Source organism: Dendrobium catenatum, unplaced genomic scaffold (genome assembly GCF_001605985.2).
Source record: "Dendrobium catenatum unplaced genomic scaffold, ASM160598v2 fragScaff_scaffold_1079, whole genome shotgun sequence".
Lineage (NCBI taxonomy): Eukaryota > Viridiplantae > Streptophyta > Magnoliopsida > Asparagales > Orchidaceae > Dendrobium > Dendrobium catenatum.
The window spans coordinates 95,260-114,611 of NW_021319541.1; the positions used below are offsets into that span (position 1 = coordinate 95,260).

Genomic DNA, 19,352 nt, shown 5'->3' on the forward strand with positions numbered 1-19,352 from the left:
ATATCAATAAAATACCTTTGGGATCCCATCATACCAGCCCATTCCCACGTATAACCAGCCTGTCTCTGCCTTAGTCTACTCTCTCTCTCTCTCTCTCTCTCTCTCTCTCTCTCTCTCTATAGTTTGATTAAATTTTAAGATATAGCCAGCCCAAATTTTTTATTTATTTGACAATATATAAAAAATTAAATAATATTTAGGGAATTTATATACATAATTTATATCTTCTGTATTTATGTATATGATATTTAAATTTTATAAAACACAAAATAAAGAAATTATAGACATAGTTATGAATAATGAAGATGTTTATGATCTCTTATAAAAAATAAAGTTACTACATAAATAAATATAAATATTTAAATGTTAGGTGTATAAATAGCTTTTTATTTAAATCTCTTTAGCATTTACATTTCATTTATTTGATCCGATATTCAGAGCTATTTTTTTCTTTATATAGCCACATCTCTCCCTTCATCAAAACTGTGCAAGAGAAATCTCTCTCTCTCTCTCTCTCTCTCTCTGATCAAGGCCATGGGCTCTCTCATGGTAGAGAATATCCCCAAGAAAAGCTTCATGCCTTCAATATCACCAAAAGACCATAACCTCCCTATCTGCCAAACCACCAACAAACTAGACACCAATCTCTTCGGCCTCAGGCGCAGAATATCTTCCTTTTCCTCCTCAGCTGCTTCCACATGGGGAACTCTCTGCCGCTGCCAGTCTGCGCCGGCATTCATCTGCAAGGATGCCAACGGCCCATTGCAGCGCTGGTGGATATGGGGCTTGGCTTGGCTCCTCGCAATAAAGCCAGGCTTTCCGAAAGACTTGGAGATGAATGAGGAGGCAATGATGCTTAGCTTTAAGAGGAAAGGGAGCCTTCGCCATATCTTTTTCAAGATAGGTTCGGATGTGAGGAGGATTGCTCGATCAGAGACTTTGCCAACGACATATAGATGAATTTTGAGGAAGAGGAGAGGGAAGGGATATGAGGAGGGTAGAACGGGGGGAATGAGTTTTAATTATTTTTTTTTTTTTTTGGGTTTGTTCTGATTTGTGAGATGGGTTTTGACGAAATTAATAATAATAATTGGAGCTATTGGTAATTTATAGTCTTGCTTTTCTTAAGAGTGGCGGATTTGAGGCTGTAAGACACCGAATTGGGTAAAACACCCCAATTTTTCTATATATATATATATATATATATATTGGCGATGATACATATTGATCTTTTTTTTTTTTTTGATGAAACTGCCAATTGCATTAAAAGCAAAAAAGAAATCCTAAAACAAAAACTAAGTGATAGCAATCCTATCACTTTCCTCCTTTAACAACGAATAAAAAATAAGAGGAACCTTATTAACTTCTAGAACATCCCAAAAGAAATCTCCTTTCAAAGCATAATTAGCGCAACAATGAGCTAACTTGTTACAACTTCTATTAACAAAATGAAATAGAATTACCTCAAACCTATTCAGAAAGTCCAAGTCCTCTCTCATTGACTGGTCCACCGCTCGATTTTCATGAAAAACCGAGTTCTATAAATGCCTTATGACATTAAAATTGTCTCATTCTATAATCAAGCCTTTAGCATTCATCATCCAAACCTTGATAACTCTTCTCAACGAACGGAATGCCAATAACTCCAAGTATCCAATGTCCCAGTGAACCACCGAGAATCCAAAAGAGAGAAGCATCCTTCCTCTATGATCTCTGAATATACCTCCAATCCCTGCTTCATTAGAAATAAGTAGAGATGCATCTATGTTCACCTTAATCGATCCGGGTGGAGGGGGATGCCAAGAAGAAGAAGTCAGCTTGTAATGCTGGTTAGCACCCCAGTGGTCCATAAACAGATTACTAGATGATATAAATGCATAGGTAATAACATTGGTCACAATAAACCTAGCTCCCAGCTCTTGGCCTTCATGAACAAGATTGTTTCTACTCTTCCAAGAATTGAACACCAACGCACAATAAGTTCTTGCAATAAAGGGATCCTCCTTCCCTTGCTTCCTAAAAAATATTAAGCATTCTTGTAAACTGTTGAAAACAGGTAAAGAAAACCCCCACCGGTTAGCCATTTGAATTACTTGAATTAGTTTCAATCACTTCACAGCCACATGCTCCTCATCTTCCTTCGTATCACAACCTCTTGGACAAAGGTTATTTTCATTCAATCTTCTGCGCATTAAGAAATCCGTTGTAGGGATGGCATTCTTCAAGAGTTTCCACCAGAAAAATGATACCCGAGGATTTAGCTTCAGTTCTCTGATGCATTTCCAATCATGTATTAAGGTATGATCGTTTTATTCCTAGTTTATGTTTCTACATCTTGCTATAGCTAAAATAGTTTTTCCAGTGAAACTTTTCAATAACTCCAATTCGTCTTCATGATTGTATATTCAAATCTTTGTTTTATAGATCACCTTCACCAGTTCTTCCCCGAAAAACTCCTACAGCTTCTCTGGAATCCATTCTCTACCCGAAATAAAACTAGATAGATTTGGCAAATTATCATCCCCTATTGCAATGAGTGTTGGCCATCTGTCCAGACTTTTATCAAGGACCCAAATGTCCTTCATAATATTTACTGAAGCCCCATCTTTAATACTCCACCTCACAATTTGCCTTAAAGCCTTGGCTCCACTCAGCATCAATTTCCATGTTGTAGAAGAGTTCAGCCTTCATCATCCTATACACTTATACCATACTTTGTTGATAATGATTTACTAAGCATAGGCTTTGGCTTCTTCAAAAAATTCCAAACCAGCTTGGGTCTTAAGGGTTCCACCGTATCTACAGTTGAATGAATACCAAGTCCTTGGCTTTTCGGTTTGCATATATCTTTCCATGCCACATATTGTAGTCCATTATTCCAATTACTTTTATTCCATAGAAACTCTCTACACATCCTATCAAGTTTCTTCAATATGCTCAATGGAACCAGAGATATAGACGAGTGAAAGACGTGAGTAGCTTGCAACACTGATTTGATAAGCACCACTCTGCCCGTCAAAGAGATAAATTTAAATGCTGCTTTCTCCAATATCTTAGAGAAGTCTGCTACTACAAGTCTCCTTAAAGCAATTTTTTTGCTCAAGTAATTGAGCTCTTTGACCTCCATGAACCCCATAAGATTAGAGATTTCCCTCCTCCTACTTCTCTCCATATTCTTTCTATAAATGATAGAGGATTTTGAAAATTTACTTGCTGACCCATCCACCTACAATAATCCATTGTGATTTTTTTGATTCTCTTTAAATTCTCCATCTTGGCATTAGAGAATATCAATATGTCATCTGCAAATATCAAATGAGAAATCCTTGGTGCCATAGGGGCTACTTTTAAACCCAAATTCCTTCCTTTAGAAAAGAAGGCATTAGTGAGTAGCTGGGAGCATAGAATGAACAAGCAAGGAGATAATGGAAAACCTTGTCTAAAGCCGCTCCTTCCTCTAATTCCTTCCAAACCGACTCCATTAATTTGCACCAAAAATATAAGGTCAGTAACACATTCCATAACAAGGTTGAAAAATCTTTCTAGAAAACCAAAATAACTCAAAACTTGTTTAAGGGTGTTCCAGGCCATACTATCGTATGCCTGTTCCATATCCAGTTTGATTGCCACCAATCCCCTTTTAGATTTAGAGAACTTGAACTTATGAAAAAGTTCCTGAGCAAGAAGCATATGCTCTGATAAAGTCCTCCCTTTTATGAATGACACTTGTTCCTCAGATACTAAGCAGTGAATCACTTTCATCATTCTATTTAATAGCACTTTTGCCACAATTTTGTAGATTGACATGCATAAGTTAATTGGCCAAAAATTAGAAGGAGATAAAGGATTACTTAGTTTGGGGATAAGCACCACCGATGTTTCTTTCCATTTGGAAGACATTTTACCCAAACTAAAGCATAGTTGAATAGCTTTCCACACGTCCATCCCAATGATCTTCCAGTATGCTTTGAGAAAGGAATTATTCCATCCACCCCAGGAGAAATGTTGTTGCCAAGTTCTCCACTCACCTTTTCAACTTCTTCAATAGAAAAAATAGCCTCCAAGATTTCACAGCTTTCACGTTTCAGGATGTTTTCATTTGAGGGCCAATTCTCCAATTGGTAGTCCCTATGCTTCCATTTGCTGCAAAAAATTGATAAAAGCTGCTCCTGATAATTTCTGGATCTTCAATCAGCTCTCCCTCTTCATTTTTCAATTGCTTAATTGAATTGCCATTTCTTCTACCATTAGCAAAGTCATGAAAGAAATTAGAATTCAAATCCCCATCCTTCATCCACTTGGCTTTAGACCTTTGTCTCCACCATGTATTCAACCATGCTAGAGTGCAATTGAACTCCTTTACTTTGGATCTAAGTAACAGAGCATTGCTGTCCGAAAAGTGCTATTCCATTGCTTCTTCTAGCTGAAGTTCTTCAATCTCTACCTTCAATTTTTCCTTCAATTCTTCCAGCTTTTGATGTTTTGCCTTGCTCCAAAAAAATAAGGCTTTAAGAACCCTTGACAGTTTCTTATTTAGAGCTTCCATATCATCTCCTCTCACATGTTTAGCCCAAGAATTCTTGACTACCGAGGCTGCAGCAAAATAAGACAACCACACATCTTCAAATTTATGAAATCTGGTTCTATGATATTGCTGATTAAACATCTTCAATACAATGACACAATGGTCTGAAGCGATTCTAGTCAAGTGCCTCACTGCCGCTTGATTGATCAGCTCCAAGGCTTTCGAATTCAGTATGCACCTATCCAACCTCTCAAAGATCCAGGCACTTCCACTCTTATTGTTAAATCATGTATACTTTGAACCAAGAATACGCACATCATGTAGATCATTCCTATTCATGAATGCCTTCATTTCTAATGGTCCAAGTGAGAAGGAAAATTTCCTCCCACCTTTCTTTTCATCTTGAGATAGTATGCAGTTGAAGTCACCTCCTACCACGGAAGGAACTTTTGCCTTCAAATTCCCATCCAGGAAATCCCATAATTCTTTTCTACCATGCATCTCGATCCCTACTACCATAAATAGTAGCTACCATCCATATGCCTTTATTGAACACCTTCAGCTCACCCATTACACACTGGCCTGAGGCTTTTAACAAGGAGAATGAAGCCAAATCAGATTTCCAGATCACCAGAGTTCCTCCAGATTTACCTCTAGAAGGAAGTAGAAAATAATCCCAGTTTTCACCCAAAAACTTGCCAAATTCTTCTTTATTTATTTATTTTTTGAAATATGCAATAGCAATTAAAAAAAGAACTAGATACAAGCTAAAGCAAAGGCTCACTTTCCTTCTTCAATAAAGAACTAAGAGAAGAAGGAATGTTAGCAAAAGAAGAACTATAAAAAAAAAGTTGTTATCTAAAGCCAAAGGAGCACACATGTCGGCTACTTTATTACACTCTCTATGAATATGGTGGAAAATTACCTTATTGAAATCGGCCAAGAATAGAAGATCTTCCTCTATCCGGTTGTAGCTTTGCCACTTAGCCTTATTCAAAGAATTTTGAATGAACTTGATAACGTTGAGTTTATCATCTTCAATTATTACTCCTTTGCTTTCAAGCATCCAAGGTTGAATGAATCTTCTAATTGTCATCACACCATCCATTTCAAGATGAGCTATTTCCCAATGCATTCTTCTTTTACCAAAAGCAATAAAAAATCTCCCTTTATAATCTATAAAGCAACCTACAATTCCAGCACTATACGAAGTTAGGAGAGACGCATCAACATTAATCTTAATCCATCCAAGCGGTGGAGGGTGACAAAAATTTTGAAACTCCCTATGGAGATTATCACCCCAGCTATCTATGAGTGGATTAGAGATTTTAAAAGCTGAAGATATAACATTTGCTGTTGTAACTGAGATAGAACTTGCAGTTTTACCATGGGCAACTTCATTTCTATTCTTCCAACTTAAGGATACCGTATTGCAATATAGATTGACTATATTAGGAGCAAAACTAGTTAGAGTTTTCAGTTCTCTTAAACAATCATCCAGAGATTCAAAAATAGGGATATAGAAACCCCACTCTTAGATCTTCTGAATAACATCCTGCACGTGCTTACAATGAACAGCAATATGTTCCAGATTTTCCACTTCTTGACATCCTCTAGCACATAATCAGCATTTATTAGCTTCCTATACTTCAAGAATTAATATGTTGGAATGGCAGATTTACTCATCCTCCACCAGAATAGCTCTACCTGAGCGGTAAGTTTCAATTTTTTTAACCATTTTGAGAATCCCATATCTTCTTCAATATTGTTACGGTTATCGTAGGCTTCATAAGCATGGGCTGTGATAGACTTGCCAGATAGAGAGCAAATCTCCTCCAAATAATCCTCAGTAGCCTTTCTATCAATCAGAATTTGTAAGATAAAATTGATAAGATTCTCATGGAAGAAGCAATGTAATTGTTCTAATTTCCAGCAACCATTCAAACTGATGAAATGATTGAGCTTTAAACCTTCCAATGCCAAGCAATCAGCAGTGATAGGCCAATCATTCAGACATTTGTCTAATAACCAAATGTCATTAAGAACATCAATCTTCCTTCCATTAATCACACTCCACCTTAATAAAGGCTTTAAGTATTCAGCACCCTCATTCAAATTTTTCCAAGCAATTGAAGTTCCGTTCCTGCACTTAGTTTTCCACAAATTGTCCCCATATTTAGCTGTAATAATTCGATACTGTAAAGATTCATGGTTTTGTAGCATCCTCCAAGACAACCTTGCTTTAAGAGGTCCAGCTCTATTAACCGCTGAGTGAAAATTCAGCCCCCGTTCAGCTTTTGATTTACAGAGAATTTTCCAAGCAATGTAATTCATACCATTCCTTTTATGCCAAATAAAATTTCTAAAACATTTATCAACTTCCTGGAGTATCTTCCTTGGGAGCAAATTTTTCGTAGAAACAAAATTTGTAAGAGTCAAAAGAGCCAAATTCTTCTTTTGAAAGAGAAGAAATCTTTGTTTCAACAATCCCCACAAAAAATACATCCCATTCTTTAATATATTCCTTCAAATATAAGGAGACCTCCTTCTTATTAGCCCCCCTACAATTCCAAAAATAAATAGAACTCATTTAGATAAGAATGGGGAAATACAATGGGCCACAAAACCTACTATATTCCTTCAAAAAATACATCCCCTTCTCTTCTTCATATTGTTTTTAACTTGCCTAGAAGCCACATTCAATGGGCCAAGGTATCTCAGCTCCTTTGCCAACTTGGTTTTTTGAATAGAAACCTTATCGTTGCTCAGATTAGTCTTCTCCCCATCTTGACTTTCACTTCCCTTCTTGATGTTGCCCATTGCTGCTTCAACTTTACAATCTTCCAGTATCTCCACTAGTTCACCTTCTTCCACAGCCTCTTCTTTGGAATCATATTGATTTTCCACACTATTGCCTCCCTCACATATAGAGTTAAGCAATTCAAATTTATTGTCTGACGTAAATTAGGCCTCATGGGTTGAATCAACCTCTAGATTCCCCTTGGGTTCCCTGGGTTCCGTCATATTTCTGGCTTGAATACTATCATCCACATCAGCTTCAATTCACAGCATCCTCAACTGTACTTCGAACTTCAACAGGTTTGCTAGCATCCTCTAGCACTTTTAACATGTCTTTTATCAAATTATCATGTCCTTTCTTGCCTAATATTGTATCTCTATCTTCCAAGTTCATCACTACTCTTCCATTATTCATCACATTATTGGTTATATCCCCATTAACAGATTTTAAGGAGCCTCCTTCCTTTGGAATGAATCTCATTCTATGCATTCCCAAGGTCCTCTTTTTATACCTTCTGTTTTTGACTAACAACCAGGAGCTTGAATCTGGATCTACCTTGGTATTCATGCCTTGCTCTGTAACAGTTTCTCCATATTGTTTAGTGTTCTCTTCTGATCCTGCATTCTTCTCAACAACCTTGCAAGCTTCTTTTAAATGTCCGATTCAACCAAACTTATGACAAAAGTTGGAAATTTTCTCATATTCCACATTTCGATAAATTTTGCCATTTATTTCTTCCACCCAAACACTAATTTGTAATTGACAATCAAGCTGAATGCGGACACAAATCCTGGCAAATTCTCTCCTCCCCCATTGGAACATATCTCCATCTATCAAAATGGGTTCTCTAATTGAATAAGCTATCCTTGAGACATTGATTTCATTCCAGCAGTACAACGACGAACTTTGCATCCTAATCCAGATTGGAGAAGATAGACCCGTGAGTGAGTTGGGATTGAAATCTGAATTCCACTTATCTAGCTCAATTATATGCTCATTGACAAACCATGGCCCTCTCGATAGAACATTCTCCATGGCCTCCTTAGAGAAGAAAGAACATAATACCCAATCAGAACCAAGGCTCGTTAGATGAAATTTGCCAAACTTCGTCCACTGACATCTCAGCTCAGCCGCTACCAGGTTCACAGGTATGCGCCTCCCAAACACCTTCACAACTATGGAGCATTGCAACTTCTCTAAATTGGCTTTAACATTGGGATCAAATAGTTTGACAGCAAATCCATTTTTCGTTAGAAAATATCCACAGGCCGGAAGATTAATTTTAATATACAGTCGTTTTGTCCATGGATTCACTTGTTCTTGTCCTGATGCCAATACCCTGGCATTACCTTCCAATATAAGTCTTGACTGATTTTCTCCCTCTACAGATTTTTTACAAACTTTTGACTTACAACCTTGAATATTCTCAGATAATTGAACATCTCCTCTACAGGCATAGGTTTCAAACTAGCAAACCTGCTAACAATCAATTTTCTTCCTGACGAAGATGATCCGACCTTATGATGAGGAGAGTTCGTTTCATCTTCAATCATTACTTGTTTACCTTTCCCCAATACAGGAGATACAACCGATATTTTTTCCAAATTTAGTTCTCGAATAACTAGAGCCGAAATGCAGATTCTCAACGTATTCTCATAATATGCCTTAATGGATGTCGTTGATGTTAATCCCTTCCATGGAGGAACATTCCAGTCGTCGGAGATGGCCGGAGGATGATCCTCCATCACCAGCGTGAAACTCTCCAACGGGCTGCTAAACACAAATCTTGAAAAATCTTTACTAAAAACCTAAACTTTCTCTCACTAAAATTGCACCTCCCTAAAAAAGAAATAAGAGCAATTTTGGATTTGTTAAATTTTGAAAATTGTTTGACCTCTTAAGTGATAAATACTATTACATCTTGCAAGGATGTTTTATGCAGTGCTTTATCCGTCATGACAAATAGCAATTTTGAACTTTATTTTCTACTATTTCTTACTTAAATTGTCATTTAATCATAAGAAAATTTATTCCATAATTTGTTATTAGGGCTATTTTGATATTTTTAAATGATAACAAAAATGAGAAAAATTTCTATTAACTTTTTATATATAATTGATATATCATCAAAGAATTTTGTTGACATAGATATTAATAATATTTGATAAATAAAAAAATCAAAGAATTTTCTTAACCGAGTATGAATCTCCAAGAAAAATAAAGTTGGAAATATAAAAAATTAAACCATAGACCATTTGAACTTAGATTTCAGCAAACTTATTATCAAACTTAGTGTCTCGAAAATACAAACCTAACGACACCAAATTTAACTCAATATGAGCCCAAATGTGTTTAAATCAAAGACTCGAAGCTCATTTGAAAGGTTCAAACCATAATTTGAATTACCAAATTATTTCCAAATGTGGCATGCTTATAATCAAATCGAGCAATTCGACGAGATGGATGAGCCAAAGATTCGTCGAATTAAGATATCATTAAGATATTCAAATTTCTAGTAAACGGTCCATGATCAAAGGTGCAATATCAACTGCCCATTCAAACCGATCTAAATTTACCATTGATCTTCCTCTTATTTACTAGTCATGACACTCTCCAAAAATTATAAATAGACCCTTCATTTCACATGAGAAGGCTCCCCAAGCAAGAAGAGAAGATAAAGAAGCAAGAAAAAAAGAAGAGAATGAAGAAAAGAAAGATAAGGAACATAGCTCTCTTACCACCATACTCCTCCCTCGACCATCACCGAACTTCCACCCGAGAGCCTACCAACGCCAGAGTTTTGACCGATCGCCCATTGATGCAATAGTTCTGCCCGGCCACCGACTGCCCGGCCACCGACTAACGGTGGAGTTCTACCCAACAGCTGACTGACCTCTGATTTTTGCCCAACCGTCAATTGTGTTAAGAGAGTTGCTACTTAGCTTTTGCATGTTTTATATTATTGTAACTTGTTATTTTGATGATTCCAAATATTATTGTATTGATTATTAATTTCTCCTAAGACATTTTGGAAGAAGTGTTTTTAGCTCTTGTGTGTCCTAACATTTCAGGGAAATCAAACTCTAGATTGCTGAAAACTTCAAATAAAAATATGATTATAATATTTTTTAATTTGGAGTATGTATTTTGTTCATTTTTTAGTCAGAGAGAGTGGGATTGTAATTGAGTAACTTAGCACATACACACTGGGGGAGATCTTTAAAAGTCAAAATTTCTTACGCTGATCGTACGGGATGAACCATGTTCGTATAGGACGACCAGGTCAGTTATACCCCCCGGAGAGCAATGGAACGAATAGAAAGTGAAAAAAAATTTGTAAGTTCTGATTGTCCAGACAATTGTACTAGTTCATCCCTGGATGATGTCCTGTTATTTCTCAATTTTAAATGTTCGTCTAGATGAATTGTCCCATTCGTCCCTAGACGTTGTCATCTAATTTCTCACTTTGAATTATTCATCCAGACGAATTGTCTCATTCATCCCTGGATGATGTCATCTGATTTCTCACTTTGAACTGTTCATCCAGACGAATTATCCCATTCGTCCCTTGATGATGTCCTCTGATTTCTCACTTTGAACTATTCATCCAGATGAATTATCCCACTCATCCTTGGACGTTGTCTTCTGAATTCTCAATTGGAACTATTCATCCAGATGATTTTACTCTGTTCGTTCCAATACAATGTTCCCTAGATTCATGCTTTGTACTATTCATCCAGACGAACTTGTACATTCATCCCCGAAAGATGTCCTCTGTTCCTTAAATATATGGACCGTCCTGTAGTTTCGTTTCAATGAAGCTTGGAAATAACCGTTCTTACCGGATGAACTATTTTCATACAGGACAATGATCGGGTATGAAGTCATTTCGTACCAATGCACATCGATTTTATACGTAGCAGTTTTTACACTGTTTGTACGTACAAATTTTGACCGTACGGGATGATCGAGTACATATAAAATTGAAATGTTGCAGTTTTTGAATGGTTTTTTGTGTCTTTCATATAAAAGGTCCACTAAAACTTTCTTATAATCTTTTTGTCCATTGGACTTCATGCAAACTGAAGGAAGATTGAATGAGATAGTGAAAGAGAGTGTTTGAAGGATAATTCTTACTACTGGAGCGTGAAGGGTTCACTTGCTATTTAAAGGTAATAATATTTATTTGTGAATTGTATTTATTTAACTCTTTTCTCTTATCCTTTTAGATTTCTCATGAAAAAATCTTTCAAGGAGATCCAGTTTTCTACCCACACTTGAGGAGTGTGAACAGCGGGAGGTTCTCTGCCTACACTTGGAGAAGTGTGAAAAGACGAAGGGTTCTTAACCTACACTTGGAGAGTGTGAACAGCGGGAATGAGTTTCAACAAGTGGTATCAGAGCTTAATTTCAAAATCATAAGTTTAGATTACTTTTTGATTAACAATAATGGCTATATTTGAAAACTGAAACACACTTAAAGGTTACTCTATAACTAGACCTCCCTTGTTTGATAATATTCCTTTTGATTTTTTGAAAACACGTATGTCTACTTTTTTACAGTCATTTGATTATCGTATGTAAATTTTAGTATAAGAAGGGTATACAAAATCAACTAGATTAGTTTACGGAGTTAGAGTTGAAACACCCTTTGCGGACTGGACAGTAGGATGCAGGTTTCCACTTGCAAGAGTGGAAAGGACATATAGGATAAACTTTGTATAACTTATGAGGGGACTAATGAAGTTAAATAATCTAGACTTAATATCTTATTGTATGACTATGAACTATTTCACATGAAACTAAATGAATCAATTTCTGATATGTACACAAGATTTACACAAATAGTCACCTCATTACATGCATTGGGTAGGGAACTAATGAAAGCTGAAATGGTTAAAAAAATACTTTATTTTTTACCTACTACTTATGATGATAAAATAATTATGATTACAGAGTTTAAAGATTTAAACATTTACTCTATTGATAATCTTCTTGGATCACTAATTACTTACGAGCAAGGAGTGAGTCAAAGAAAGATTGATGTAGCAAAGCCACGAAAGGAGAAGAATATTACACTAAAGGTGAAGGAGTTAGAGAGTGATCAATCTGCATCTGAGGATGAGGACGATATCGCATTAATGACTAGATAGTTTAGAAGATTTTTGAAGAGGAAGCAAAAGAGATGCCAGCAATGGAATCAAGGTAAATTTAATAGAAATTTCAAGGTTTCAAATAATGTTATTTACTATAAGAGCAGGAAACCTATACATATTAAGTCAAACTACCCAAAACTTAAAGCCACTCCTAACAAGGAGAAGGTAGAGGAGAAACCAATGGTGAAGAAGGGTAAGAAGAAATTCCAAAGAGCTTTTTAGGCCGACTCAGCTTCAGACTCGTCAGAGACTGAAAAGAAAGAAGAAGTCACCAATCTGTGCTTGATGGCCGATAATCTTGATCAGTCAGATCAAGAAGAGGTATGTGACTTGACTTACAATGATCTTTTAAAAGTCTCTGAATGCATACATGTTGCATATAGGAAATTAAAGAAATTACATACTAGTTTGAACTTAGAATTACAAGACCTTTAAAGAGAACATGAAATTCTTAGAAAAGATCATACATTAATTAATAATAACCACATGAAATTACTTGATGAGTTTGATAATTTGAATAAGAACCATGAAAGTTTAAAATCATCCTATGCATAGCTTCAAAAAGAAATAAAAAATAATAAAGATGAATTTGAGAGCAAGATGTATCGAGTAAATTATACAAATCATATCTTGGAAGATATGAATTTATTTTATAAATTGAAGATAGAAGCTCTCAAGGATAATATGATACCACCAAGACTTGAAGATTTCACCAATCCTATTTTGTATCCTAAATTTATGCAATCCATATATAGACAGAAACTATAGAAGATTAAGAAATCCTTTTCTAGGAGTCAAATGTCCTAATTGTGGATTGATTAGACATATAGCTCACACATGTACATTGAAGAAGAAAACTCATTTGGTGTGGAAACCTAAGATGCATAAACCTAGACATATCATACATGAATCTGTTTATAATTTGCAAAAAGGTGAACCCAAACTTGTTTGGGTTCCCAGGTCTAATGTTTGATATTTTTGTAAGATCACTCTCACACAAGGCCTCATGAGAGCATATGATACTTGGATAGTGGTTGCTCAAAGCATATGACTAGAGATACTACTCAAGTTATATCGTTGAAAGCTAGGAGTGGAGTTAGGGTTACACTTGGAGATAACACCATAAGGAAGGTGGTAGGATCAGGTATGATTGGAAATCCTTAAAACTTTTTTATTGAAAATGTACTACTTGTAGAAGTCTTAAAATATAATTTGTTAAGTATAGCTAGTTATGTAATAAAGGATACTGTGTAAAATTTTTTCTTACTAGCTACATATTAAGCCGAAATGGAAATGATATTTTGAATGGTATTCGGGTAAACAATGTGTATGTACTAGACTTAAATAGCATTTAAACTCCTACTACTTTTTGTTTAAAAACTATTTCTTATGAGTCATGACTTTGGCATAGGAGACTTTGTCACTTTAGCATAAAAAATCTTAGGAGGATTACCCCAAAGAACTTAGTAAGAGGTATACCAAAACTAGACTTTACTAAAGATCACTTTTATGATGCATGTCAATTAGAAAAATAGGTGAAGTCTTCTTTTAAATCCAATAAGGATCTTAGAACTAGTAAACCATTGGAGATATTACATATAGATCTTTTTGGACCAGTTGGAACTATAAGTCTAGGAGGTAAGATATATGATTTGTAATTATGGATGATTATTCTAGATTTACATGGGCTAGATTACTATATCATAAGAATGAATCATTTGAGGAGTTTAAAAATTTTTTGACTTGGATTCAAACGAAACTAGGATGTGAAATTTTAATAATTCAGAGCGATCATGAAGGAGAATTTGAGAATAAAAAATTTGAAGATTTTTATAAGGAGAAAGGAATTGATCACAACTTTTTTACACCTAAAACCCCTCAACAGAATGGGATAGTTGAAAGGAAAAAACAGAACATTAATAGAAGCCGCCCAAGCCATGTTGACAGAATATTCACTTCATAAATATTTTGGGCTGAGGCGGTTAGAACGGCATATTATGTTCTGAATAGGATGAATGTTAGATCAAACTTAAATTAAACACCTTATGAATTACTAAAGGGGAGAAAACCTAATTTGTCACATTTGCACGTCTTTGGATGTAAGGCGTTTATACATAATAATAGAAAATCTGCCTTAAAAAAATTTGATCCAAAACCAGATGAAGGAATTTTTATAGGATACTCAAGTGTTGGAAAATTTTATAGAGTATTCAATAAAAGAACTTTGGTAATTGAGGAGAGTACACATATTATATTTGATGAACTTAGAAGTTTGGAAGAGCCAATTGTTGAAGAGGATGAAATAGAGATTAACTCCCAAAAGATTGAGAATATAAATTTTGAAGAAAATTTGAAGGTTTTCCAATACCTAGAGATTTAAAATTTTTTAAAAACCATCCAAAAGAATTGATTATAGGAGAACCTAGTGAGGATGTTAGGACTAGGCATGGACTGAATAAAGAAGTCAATCATTCAACTTTTATTTTAATGATAGAACCCATAAATATTGATCAAACACTTTCGGATAAATTTTGGATATTGGCTATGCAAGAAAAATTAAATCAATTTGTAAGAAATGAAGTTTGAGAATTAACTGTAAGGCCAAATGATCAAAGTGTAGTTGGAACTAAGTGGGTATTCAAGAACAAAATGAATGGCTCAGGAGTAGTCATTAGAAATAAGGCTACAATGGTGGCTAAAGGGTATAATCAAATTGAAGGGATTGATTTTGAGGAGACTTTTGCCCCTATAGCTAGACTTGAAATAATTAGGGTTTTGTTAGCCTTTGCATGTTTTAGAAGATTTAAATTATATCAAATGGATGTTAAAAGCGCATTTTTAAATGGGGTAATTCAAGAGGATATTTTTATAAAACAACCTCCAGGCTTTGAAAATTATAAACACCCAAATCGTATTTTCAAATTGAAAATGGCATTGTATGAATTGAAACAGGCACCTAGGGCTTGGTATGAGAGATTGAGCACCTTCCTACTTAAGAGATCTTTTGAAAAAGAAAGTGTAGACACAACTCTTTTTTTGTGAAATTAGGAGAGGATATACTCATTGTACAAATTTATGTTGATGATATCATTTTTGGATCTACAAATAAAAATCTTTATAATAATTTTTCTAAAATAATGAGTAGTGAATTTGAGATGAGTTTAATGGGAGATTTGAGTTACTTTCTAAGCTTTAGCATTAAGCAAATTGAGGAGGGTACATTTCTTAGTCAATCAAAATATGTTAAGGACATCATCAAAAAGTATGAAATGGATAATGCTAAACCTTTTAGTACACTTATGAGTTTCTTAGTTCAGTTGGATAAGGATCCTAAGGGAAAATCTATTGATCAAAAGAAATTTACAGGGATAATTAGATCTTTGCTTTACTTGACAGTTAGATGACCCGATATCATGTTTAGTGTTTATTTATGTGCTAGATTTCAATCAGATCCAAAATAATCACATTTGACAGCAGTGAAAAGAATTTTAAGATATATGTTAGGAACTTAGAACTTAAAAATTTTGTATCCTAAGTTTAGCTCTACATTTGAAATAATTGGATATTCAGATTCAGAATTTGCAGGTTGTAGGGTTGATATAAAGAGCACATCTAGAACTTGCCAATTTATTAGAAATTTTTTAGTCTCTTGGTCCAGTAGAAAATAAAATTCAGTAGCCCTATCTACTGTTGAAGCTGAATACATTGCATTAGGAAGTTGTGTGGCACAACTATTTTGGTTGAAACAACAGTTGATTGTAAAGATTAACAATACGCACTATTCCCATTAATTGTGATAACATTAGTACTATTTGAATTTCTAAAAATCTTATTCAACATTTAAGATCCAAAAATATTGACATCAGCCATCATTTCATAAGGGATCATGTATCCAAAGGAGAAATTGAACTCACTCATGTAACAACAGAAAATAAACTTGTAGACATTTTTACAAAATCAGTAGCCTTTGATACTTTCAGTACATTAAGAACAAGTCTTGATGTGATTGATTTGAATGCTTAAATACTAATCTCAGCAACATTGATATTTGTTTTTGTTAGTGTGTTTTTATGTTCGTGATTTTGTGTTTGTGTTCTATGTTTATTCGTATTTTATTTTTGAATTTTCTTGTTTGTGAGTTTTTGTTTTTCACATCAAAATTCCCATTTTTGAGCTGATTTGAAAATTGTGTGAATATCATCTGTACAAAATTAATTTCATATGAGATTATTTTCTAGGCTTTAGCATTAAGCAAATTGAGGAGGGTACATTTCTTAGTCAATCAAAATATGTTAAGGACATCATCAAAAAGTATGAAATGGATAATGCTAAACCTTTTAGTACACTTATGAGTTTCTTAGTTTAGTTGGATAAGGATCCTAAGGAAAAATCTGTTGATCAGAAGAAATTTAGAGGGATAATTAGATCTTTGCTTTAGTTGACAGTTAGCTGACCCGATATCATGTTTAGTGTTTATTTATGTGCTAGATTTCAATTAGATCCAAAATAATCACATTTGACAGCAGTGAAAATGATTTTAAGGTATATGTTAGGAACTTAGAACTTAAAAATTTTGTATCCTAAGTTTAGCTCTACATTTGAAATAATTGGATATTCAGATTCAGACTTTGTAGGTTGTAGGGTTGATATAAAGAGCACATCTAGAACTTGCCAATTTATTGGAAATTTTTTAGTCTCTTGATCCATTAGAAAATAAAATACAGTAGCCCTATCTACTTCTGAAGCTGAATACATTGCATTAGGAAGTTGTGTGGCACAAGTATTTTGGTTGAAACAACAGTTGATTGTAAAGATTAACAATATGCACTATTCCCATTAATTGTGATAACACTAGTACTATTTGCATTTCTAAAAATCTTATTCAACATTCAAGATCCAAAAATATTGACAACAGCCATCATTTCATAAGGGATCATGTATCCAAAGGAGTAATTGAACTCATTTATGTAACAACAGAAAATCAACTTGAAGACAATTTTACAAAATCACTAGCCTTTGATACTTTCAGTACATTAAGAACAAGACTTGATGTGATTGATTTGAATGCTTAAATACTAATCTCAGCAACATTGATATGTGTTTTTGTTAGTGTGTTTTATGTTCGTGATTTTGTGTTTGTGTTCTATGTTTATTCGTATTTTATTTTTGAATTTTCTTGTTTGTGAGTTTTTGTTTTTCACATCAAAATTCCCATTTTTAAGCTGATTTGAAAATTGTGTGAATATCATATGTACAAAATTAATTTCATATGGGATGAATCGTGTAGTGTATTAAATATCGATTTGAATGGTTTGCATACAGTTTTTTAGTTTTCATATCAACATTCGTCTATACGATCATCACAATCGTTCGAACGATGTGTATTCAATCGTATGTACGCATGTAGACTGTTATACGAATAAGATCAGTTTCTTTATTTCTAATCATAGTACGAATGTTCATTTCGTACATACAAATATGTGGAAATTCAATATGGGGCACATTTCAAACCATCATAAAAATGATCTTAAATAACTGATCATCTCGGACGAACACCTGTTCGACTGTACGATCGTTTGATCAAAAATCTGTACGAAAGGATGCCTCGTAACTTGCATGTCTACGAAAAGCCGTTTCTTTTTGGACCCATTCATTCATCCATACGAAATAATTTTCGTACGTACGAACCCAAAATTGTACGGGACGAAATTATTTTTGTTCGTATGAATAGTTCATTTTCTTTTTAAAATTGAAAGGTTTTGAACTCAAATTTCATCTCCTCAAAAACCCCTTTAAATCTTTGATTCTCCTAGATCTTCTTAATGGCTAGTTCAAGCAAGGGAATCAAGCAAAAGGAACTGACCAAGGGTCCTTCTTCTAGGAATCTTGGAGAAAACTTTCTGTCAAAAGAAAATGAGGAGTCCTTCCATAGGTTCGTATCTGCCAAGATCACCCCCTCTAGAGTCCTTCTCCAGGATCAACTCAGTTTTAAGGTAATGGATCTTTTCCCTTCTACCCAATTTGGTCTTATTCTGACTCTGATCCACCTATACAACAAGGAGACCTTCCATTACTTCCTTGCCAATATGTCATTTAACTCTGACCAAACTGTGATTAGGTCGTATGTTTTTAAGAAGAAAGTGGAGATCACTAAAGAAGATTTAGGAACATTTTCAAACTTAAGGACTCAAGGGATTAGAGCCCACACTTTCACTTCTCCCACCAACTTTGACTGGACAACAATAAATCAAGTCATTAGAGGATGTAGAAGAGTAGGCCATTTTCTTAAGGCAGCCACTCTTAAACGCAATGCCCGTGTCATCCAGCATATTCTTCGAACTTCCATTATTCCTAAAGCTGGCGATCGAGTAAATATCACACCTCTTCTTTCTATAGTGACTTATTTGATTATGACTAGCCAACCAATAGATGAAGCCCAACTTATCATTGACTACATGTATGAACTTTCTAAGATTGGTCATATTTCCCATAAGAGAAAGAAAAAAATAGCTTTATGACATCTTGTGACCTATATTTTGGAGAAGAAATAAGATATAATCCATCAAGTTCAAAATCTACAGAAGCCTCTCTACTACAATGATGGATCATTTCAAGCCATCCTTAAAAAAGATTAAAAACCTATTAGTAGTGACTCAGAAGAGGAAAGAAGAGGACCCCACCTGCACCAGCTAGTAGACTAAATTTTCAGGATATGGTCCAACGATTTGATTGGCTTGAAAGTCATTTTGATCAAATTGAAACTCATCTTCAGCAGCAGGACTATTAACATCAGCAGGATATGGATTGGGTTAGAGGTTAGTTTGATTCAGTCAACATGAATATGGCTATGTTGAGTAGCTATTTCAACATC

General features: G+C 34.7%; 1 protein-coding gene across 1 annotated transcript; it reads left to right on the forward strand.

The window, feature by feature from the left end:
* Positions 1 to 534: 534 nt before the first annotated feature.
* On the forward strand, positions 535 to 960 carry LOC110095609. The gene has a single exon (XM_020821224.2). The coding sequence runs from the start codon at positions 535 to 537 to the stop codon at positions 958 to 960; it is 426 nt and encodes a 141-aa protein (XP_020676883.1).
* The last annotated feature ends 18,392 nt before the right edge of the window (positions 961 to 19,352 follow it).